Genomic DNA, 8,535 nt, shown 5'->3' on the forward strand with positions numbered 1-8,535 from the left:
CGCAAAGTGAAAGTGGCCTGGCTTGCCACAATAGAGACAGCCTCTGTCCCTCATCCATTGGTTGCGTTCTGCTTGGGATATCCTGGTTCTACCCCGCTGCATTGGTTTCTCGTGTCGCTAGGAGATGAAGGTAGTTTAATAGGGCTGGTGGACTCCAGCAATCTGATCTCCTGCTGTCGCTCCTGTTGGCGTTCTCTGAGGCGATGGTCTACCTGGATGGCCACGTCAATGAGGGATTGGAGATCAGGTGCAGGGTCTCGGAATGCCAACTTGAGCTCAGGAGACAAGGCATGGTAAAAGGTAGCTCTCAGGGCTCGTTGATCCCATCCACTCTCCGTGGCAAGGGTGCGAAACTCGATAGCAAACTCCGCTGCACTCCGGGTACCTTGAGAGAGATGAAGCAAATGATGATCCACATCTCCCCTACTAGCTGGATGGAGGAAATCTCTCTTCATCTCAGAAATGAAGTCTTGGTGTTGGCTGTGAGTGGAGATCTCTGGTCCCATAACGCTGAGGCCCAGTCCAATGCCTTGCCTGTGAGAAGGATAATGATGTAGGCCACATTACTACTTTCAGCGGGAAAGCTGCTGGGCTGGAGCTGGAAGGCCAGGGTACACTGGGTAATGAAACCTCTACATCTCTCAGGACTGCCATCAAATCATTCAGGGGCTGGTAGTCTGGGCTCTGACTGTAAAGAAAGTATAGTTAAAAGGTCGGGAGGTGGGTCTCAGGATGAGGTGGCTTGAGACTGGTGACTCAGAAGGAAAAGGATCTCTGACAGAGCCTTGTCGTGCCTCTGAATGGTTGCAGCTTGATCTGAAAGGGCTGACATAATCCATTCTACGTTTGATAAAGACCCTTCCGCTGGGCTCGCTTCCATGGTTCAGTCTTGCTGTAATGAGGCTGCTGTATATAAAGCAAAGTACAAATAAACAAGGAAAGCCGAGCTTCCACAAAACCGAGAAACAAAAATAGACACAAGGGTCAAAAAGGGTATAATAAGGAAAATACTTAGCTAGAGAACTGATCATTGGAGGCACAGGATACATAGGTTCAAGACTGAACACAAAGGCAGGGAACAAACAGACTTATAAAGGCCTAGACACAGATGAAGGGAATGAGGGTTAACAAGCAGATAGTTGAACAGGGTTAGGGGCATTGGTGCATCTGCAGGAGTGGAGAGAACAGAGCTCAAGGTATAAGTGCCATCTGCAGGCATGGAAGGCTCAAGGAAAGCACCCCCTGCTGGTCTGGAGGGGAATAGCAACCCAAAGAGGAGATCCTTTACACATTTAGATGGAAACGATGTACAGCGACATCAATGGCTTTAGTGAAAGCTATAAGAATTCATATGAGTGCAGTCATCATATAATATCATACGAATTAGCCTTATACAAAGTCAAACAAATTCTTACGATATCGTTGTGAGCATGGGTTGCCATTTGTGTTCAGTAGAAGAAAGAAAGTCATGCACACCTTGGATGGCACGAGAGTGAGTAAATAATGAGGGAATTTTCATTTTTGGATGAACTACCCTTTCAAGTCATGTGGTGGAACCATCTACCAACTAAAATCTATTATTATTAAAAGCTAATTTAAAAGTAATACTTTCCTTTTCCTAAATACATGACACAACTTAATCATACATTTCAACAACTTTTTAATATAATTTTCAATGTGAAAACTATTTTTGAGTTTTCTTAGAGTTACTCCATTTGACTTGAACAAAATGAGCATTTTAATAAAATAAAAATCACATACAGTCTCAACTTTGTCTTCTGTTTTTCATCATATGAGTGAGAATGCTATCTATAACCCACCTGACTTTTTCAGTTTTTAAAATATGAATGCTATTTTAAAAGAAATTTTTGCTTAAAGATTGTCCCAAACCTCTTATTCCAACATTTATTTATTTTTCAATCATTTCAATTTATTTACATTTTTACTGTCTCCAAACGGTTACAACATTTAGACAAAAAGACTGAATTCAGAAATGGAAAACGTGTTCAGCATAGTAGAGAATTTAACCATTTGAGTATAAAATAAGTACAGAAGCTGATGACGTACCCTTGTGCTTGTTGTTGGCGGGAAAAATTGTTAGTTCAGGTGACCGGCGGGAAGCTGAGCACCTTGCGCTCGCCTCATGAATCACAGCACAGTATAAAAGCCAGAGGCAGCATTGGACTGGATGGGATTTGGAGATTTCCGTCAGGATAACTAACAGGCTCAGATTCACAACACATCTGACAGAGCTGCTGTTTCAGCGAGAATTTAAAGGTATAATAATACATTTTGGATGTGAGTTGTTTTTTTTTTTGTTTTTTTTTTAATAGCTTTCCTAATAACAATTTGCTGACAAAGTTGTAAATGTTTATGTCTATTATTTCTACTTGCAGATAATAAAAGATTAGTCACCAAAGAGAGATGAAGAAAATCAACTTTTTTACCGACTTGCTTCTTGTTTGTATTGCAAGTGATGCGAGCGCGTGGATTGTCAACAATGAGACTGACACGCTCACTGGAGCCAATATCACCAATATCAATAAATCGGAAGTGGGGGATAATGGATTGACATCCATGCCAAAATCGAGGCGAAAACGTTACATTTCGCAACGTGACATGATAGCTATTCTGGAATATCACAATAAGGTGCGAGCGAGTGTTTTCCCACCTGCAGCCAACATGGAGTACATGGTAAGCAGCCCACTCATCATTTTCCTCTTGTGTAATAGAGCGCCAAACTCTGAATATGCATCATATATATATATATATGTATGTAGGTATGATATATATATATATATATATATATATATATATATATATATATATATATATATAGCATTTTACCACTCAATATCAAAACTATATACTGCATATGCAGTGGATTAGAATGATACGCGTCTCTGCGTTTATGGTAAATTAATTCGAGAGCTCCTGCTGCTGGATGCGATGAATAATTATTCTAATAGTCTGCTGTTAATTGGTGCCATGTGTATCATCATTGCCTTACAAGGTTAAACAGAGCATTCATACAGTCTCGTGTTCAATAAACAAAAGGTCTCAGAATCACACCTAGTTGTCGGCAAACTGTTGGGGTGAGAAGTACTCTCATTTATACCTTTTGAAAGTAATTTACAATGGAGTCAATGCTATTTTTAATAAACTGGTGTGTTTATTGTAAGAGCCAAGTAGATAAGGATCTTGACGTGAACCTATTTTACATGCTTTCCTTCATTGTTAATCTTCATAATTTGTACATGAGTGGTCAAATAAAAATAGCTATTATTCATTGCACATAATTGCTTTTATTACTGAAAAGGTTTGGGATGATGGCCTGGCCAGGTCTGCAGAAGCTTGGGCAGCAACCTGTATTTGGGAACATGGACCTCGATACCTTCTCCGATATCTGGGTCAAAACCTCTCAGTCCGAACTGGCAAGTAAGTATTGCAGTGTTTTGAGGTGAACAGTTGTTTGCCATTTATAGAGCATCCTCACAGATCTTTATTGTTCCTAGAATAAAGAGGAATTGTTCTCATTTAAGACTTTAAATGTCACTTTGGTAGCATTATTGAATTACAAACGTTGAACAAGATTTAAGGCGATGGGCCAGACCAGAATTTTCTTTTTTGGATGCAGTCCAGTGGATCGTCCCATATTTCTTTTTTTTTTTTCTCAGTTTCTGAGCTACTGCCAAATTGTTTCTGCTCTTGCCAGTTACCGCTCCATTCTTCAGCTGATTAAACCTTGGTATGATGAGGTCAAAGATTATGCATTTCCATACCCACGTGACTGCAATCCCCACTGTCCAATGCGCTGTTATGGACCCATGTGCACACATTACACACAAGTGAGTTTGATTGCCATTCATAACTCCGATTAAGTCAACAGTAAGTAAGACATTTTAGTAAGATGCAACTTCTGTTACAGATGGTGTGGGCGTCAACAAACAGAGTTGGATGTGCCATTCAAACCTGTTACAATATGGTTGTATGGGGTGCTGTGTGGAGGGAGGCAACATACTTGGTCTGCAATTATTCACCAAAGTTAGTCATGTTTTTATCTTTTAATTCAACTCTATCTAGATCTTGCACATGAAGTACAGAATCTTATTTTGAGCACAGAGTGTACCATTCTCTCCAGTCTGATGAATGCCAGAACATGACTAAGTTGCTATGCATGTTCATCTAACAAAAAGGCTTTAGTGGTATATATTTTTTTTAACAAATCCTATTTTACAGGGGCAACTGGATTGGTGAAGCACCTTATAGAGTTGGTGTACCATGTTCAACCTGTCCTCCTAGCTATGGAGGTTCATGCAACAACAACATGTGCTTTCCTGCCATCAACTCAAACTTCATGTACTGGTTTAAATAAGCTGCCTGCCATATCTTTAATGCTATTAAGTGATTGGATTATTACAGTGACTTACTGTGTAATCTTTTTAATGTAATATCTATTCATTTTGTACAGCAGATGTAGCTTTTTGTACTTTTACTACAGAGTCCAGAAATGGTGCTAATGTCAATGCAATCTTAACTTGACTATTTAAAGGGATAGTTCACGCAAAAAATGCAAATCTCTCATCGTTTACTCACACTCATGCCATCCCAGATGTGTATGATGTTCTGTCTTCTGCAGAACACAAATCAGTGAATGGTGATCAGAACTTTGAATCTTCAAAAATCACATAAAAGCAGAATACAAGTTGTCCATAAGACTCTAGTGGTTAAATGTATATCTTCTGAAGCGATATGATAAGTGTGTGTGTGAGAAACAGGTTAGTATTTCAGTCCTTTTTTTTTCTATAAATCTTCACCTTTGACCAGCCCCAAACAGTAGGTTGGGATATGCATGAAGAATACGACTTGGCAAAAAAAAAAAAACTAAACAAAAGGAGAAGAATGTGAAAGTAAAAGTCTAGATTTATTGTAAAAAAAAAAAAAAAAGACTTAAATATTGATTTGTTTCTCACCCACACTTATTATATAGCTTATGAAGGTATGGATTTAACCACTGGAGTCTTATGGACAACTTGTATTCTGCTTTTATGTGATTTTTGAAGATTCAAAGTTCTGGTCACCATTCACTTGTATTGTATGCACCTACAGTGCTAAGATATACCTCTTAAAATCTTCATCTATTTTCAGCAAAAGAAAGACATTTGGTATGTGAGTGAGTGTGTAAAAGATGAGAGAATTAAAAATTTTGTGTGAACTATCCCTTTAAGTAGCAACAATCATATTGATGCTCATGGATTAGTTACATTTTCTGATCATTATGTGGGTTATACAACAAGGTTTACTGTATATTCCACTTTTCATGTGCATTTTTACAGTCAAGGTTTTCCCAAGGTGGTTAGAAAAGACTTTCAAGCTAGATTTTTGTTAATGATCAGAACCTTGTACAAAGTAGTGAATGGAAAGGCATAATTATAGCTGTCAGTGTTGTTTCAGTTGCAACAGCCATACTGAGGTTTTTGTAAGGATAACTTCGAATGTATTTTCAGCACATTTATTTGGTTATCAGAAAGCAAACAAAGTAAAGTTCTCATACCTCTGTTTTGATAAGTTTTAGTGTAAGTCTTTGTGTGTTACATTTCATTGTTTAGATTGGGAATCCATGATAAATTATCATGAAATGGTGCTCTTCTATGCCAAACATTGTTACTCTGAATGTGATTTGCTTTTTCTTTCACATAATCTTTGTTGTAACATTGTTCTGGTTACACTACATGATCTCAGATTGTGACCTCTTCCCGAACCCAACATCCTAGTCTGTTTTATAGTTCTCTGGAGGAGAGAAAGTACATCTAAGCTTGTAATGTCACAAACTGCTAAGATATATTGCAAGTATAGAATCTTTGTTAACATTTAGATGAACATGATTTTGTACCAGCATATCTTACCAAACTTAATTAGTAACCCATTGAGATGATTATTTAAAGGGATAGTTCACCCAAAAATGAAAATTCTCTCATCATTTACTTACCCTCATGGCATCCAAGTTGTTAATGACTTCCTTTCTTCTGATGAACTCAAACAAATATTTTTAGAAGAATATGTTAAAAACTGTTGGTCCAAATCTCCACTTTCTCATTCTTTTTTGTTTTTGGCAGTCCTCATTCGTCATGCATATTGCCACCTACTGGGTAGGGAGGAGAAAAAGACTTAAATATTGATCTGTTTCTCACCCATACCTTTCATATAACTTCTGAAGATATAGCTTTAAGCACTGGAGTCTTACAGATTACTTTTATGCTGCCTTTATGTGCATTTTAGAGCTTCAAAATTTTGGTACCCATTTACTTGCATTGTGATTCCTACAGAGCTGAAATATTCTTCTAAACATCTTCAAGAAATTAAGTCATATAAATCTGGGATAGCATGAGGGTGAGTAAATGACGAGATAATTTGGGGTGAACTAACCCTTTAACTGACATTTATTGAACACCTCTAAATTCCAAGAAAATAGTAGGATAGTATTGTTTTATTCTTATTTCTTTAATTATAGCACATGTTGCACTGAGACTATTTATTTAAGCCCAAAAATGCAGTTTATATAGTTTAAATACTTATAGAGGTTGTGTACTAAATTATAACAATAAAGAAGTCTTTACTTATACATACGTGTATTTTGGATGTGTTTGAAATGACTTGCTGTTAAAATATGTTTGAGGTATGTTTAATTTAAAGTTGAAATGACACTTTAAGCATAGTTTTTGCTAAAGCAGAATTACATTTCTTTGAGATCAGAAATGTATTGTGGTAATTTGCATAAACATATCTAAGATTTTCCTGGCACATGCAGCTTGTTGTTTCACTTTTTCTCCCAGAGGTCGATACATCACGTTTAATGATTGTGTAAACATTCTGTCATTATATTTGTGTCTTAGTCCAGCCAAATGGCTCCAGTTTTCTTGGAAAGTTCTCCACAGTTTCTCCTTGTCCACTTTCCAGAGATTTTATTTAGTTTTATTTCTTCTTCTGTTTTCAGCTTGTGTTAATTCTAACCATTCTTTTAGTTGGAACAAATCGGAACTGCATGCCTCAAATAGTTCCGAGAAAATATTCCTGTTCACTGTGCAAGACTCATTTGGTGAAAACATGATCAGCACTTTTGTTCTGTATGTTGATCAAGCTGGAACATGAGAAATAGTGAACCAATTGTATGCTTGCTTGGAAAAAACAACACAACCTTGTTTTTCCAATTTTACAGACCCTCAAACTGGGCAATGGATCAGAGGGAAAAGAACTGAAAAACTTCACCTTCACCATCACCTAATAGCAAATGTAATAAATGAGCTCTCTCCTGAAAATATAGGTCAAAAGCACAGCATACTGTACATTAACTGGGCCTGCTGAAAGGCCTTTCAACCTTAAAATCCTACATTACCAGTTGCATGACTTTTTCCATAGATGTGTACATTGTAAAGTATACCTCTAATGGGGAGTTTCACTCTCTCTGTACTGAAAGATCTGTTTTTAATATGTATTTAATATTATCATCCAGTATTTAATGTTCGTGACTTTTCTGATTCTGAGAACATGGGAGTTCAAAATTTGTTTCCATGCAGGTGGTGAAGGACTTGGAAAAGCTACTCAATGCTGCCATCTAGTCTTTGCTTGACTTAAGACAAAGTTTCCCTTGTTTACAATTGGATGACAGGATGAAAAATGGATTTGGTCTATTTCAATTTCTTATGTATCTTATACTGTGAACATTACTGATGAATATAGCTCATATATCTAAACCCAATAAAACTCTTTGTCTAAAATGACCCCCATGCATTTTTGTAACACACATTATAGACACTATCATTCAAAACATGTATGACTTTTTTTACCCCATGGAACAAAAAAGGAGATGTTACACAGAATGCCAGGGACTGACAGACATAGTCACCATTCACTTTCATTGTATGGAAAAAAAGATGCAATGAAAGTGGGTGGTGACTAATGGTAACATTGTGCCTTACATGTCCTTTTATGTCCTACAGAAGAAAGTCACACCTGTTATGATATGGTCACACAATGAAAGGGTTTTTGCAGCTATTGTTGACTGCAGATGAGAACTATAAAAATGTGTATCATGTCCAGTTCTTATATGTATCATTACTTCTTCTTATGCTATTCCAAAAGCAGAATACACTTTCTCAAATAACAATTCCAACAACTCAAGCATAGATTTTAACAAATAAAAATATGTCAGGTAAGGATAAAATATATGCATACAGACAGATAGACAGACGGATGGACAGACAGAGAGTTAGATAGATAGATAGATAGATAGATAGATAGATAGATAGATAGATAGATAGACAGAGAGATAGATAGATAGATAGATAGATAGATAGATAGATAGATAGATAGATAGATAGATAGATAGATAGATAGATAGATAGATAGATAGATAGATAGATAGATAGATTGATTGATTGATAGACTGACTGACTGACTGCAATGGGAAAAATACACCATGAGTGGGCGTGGCCTAGGAAGTCACGCCTCTCTGAACTCAACTCTTGAGTATAAATG

The 8,535-nt window shown here is 36.9% G+C and overlaps 1 protein-coding gene across 2 annotated transcripts; it reads left to right on the forward strand.

The window, feature by feature from the left end:
• The first annotated feature begins 2,160 nt into the window (after nt 1-2,160).
• LOC127648878 (peptidase inhibitor 15-like) lies at nt 2,161-4,692 on the forward strand. 2 transcript variants are annotated; one of them, XM_052133691.1, is made up of 6 exons: nt 2,161-2,277; nt 2,397-2,694; nt 3,320-3,438; nt 3,716-3,848; nt 3,929-4,044; nt 4,240-4,692. In XM_052133691.1, the coding sequence occupies exons 2-6, from the start codon at nt 2,425-2,427 to the stop codon at nt 4,373-4,375; spliced, it is 774 nt and encodes a 257-aa protein (XP_051989651.1). In that variant the 5' UTR covers nt 2,161-2,277; nt 2,397-2,424; the 3' UTR covers nt 4,376-4,692. The 2 variants fall into 2 exon arrangements, with proteins under 2 accessions (XP_051989651.1, XP_051989652.1); XM_052133692.1 differs by having other exon boundaries at nt 2,218-2,298.
• Nucleotides 4,693-8,535: the final 3,843 nt, after the last annotated feature.

The sequence above is a fragment of the Xyrauchen texanus genome, chromosome 9 (genome assembly GCF_025860055.1).
Source record: "Xyrauchen texanus isolate HMW12.3.18 chromosome 9, RBS_HiC_50CHRs, whole genome shotgun sequence".
Lineage (NCBI taxonomy): Eukaryota > Metazoa > Chordata > Actinopteri > Cypriniformes > Catostomidae > Xyrauchen > Xyrauchen texanus.

Bases quoted from the DNA above. Each gene is read 5' to 3' on its own strand.
- LOC127648878 (XM_052133691.1), top strand. From the start codon at position 2,425: ATGAAGAAAATCAACTTTTTTACCGACTTGCTTCTTGTTTGTATTGCA. The intron at 3,439-3,715 runs GTAAGTATTGCA...TGCTCTTGCCAG, and splicing joins CTCTCAGTCCGAACTGGCAA to TTACCGCTCCATTCTTCAGC. The intron at 4,045-4,239 runs GTTAGTCATGTT...CCTATTTTACAG, and splicing joins GTCTGCAATTATTCACCAAA to GGGCAACTGGATTGGTGAAG.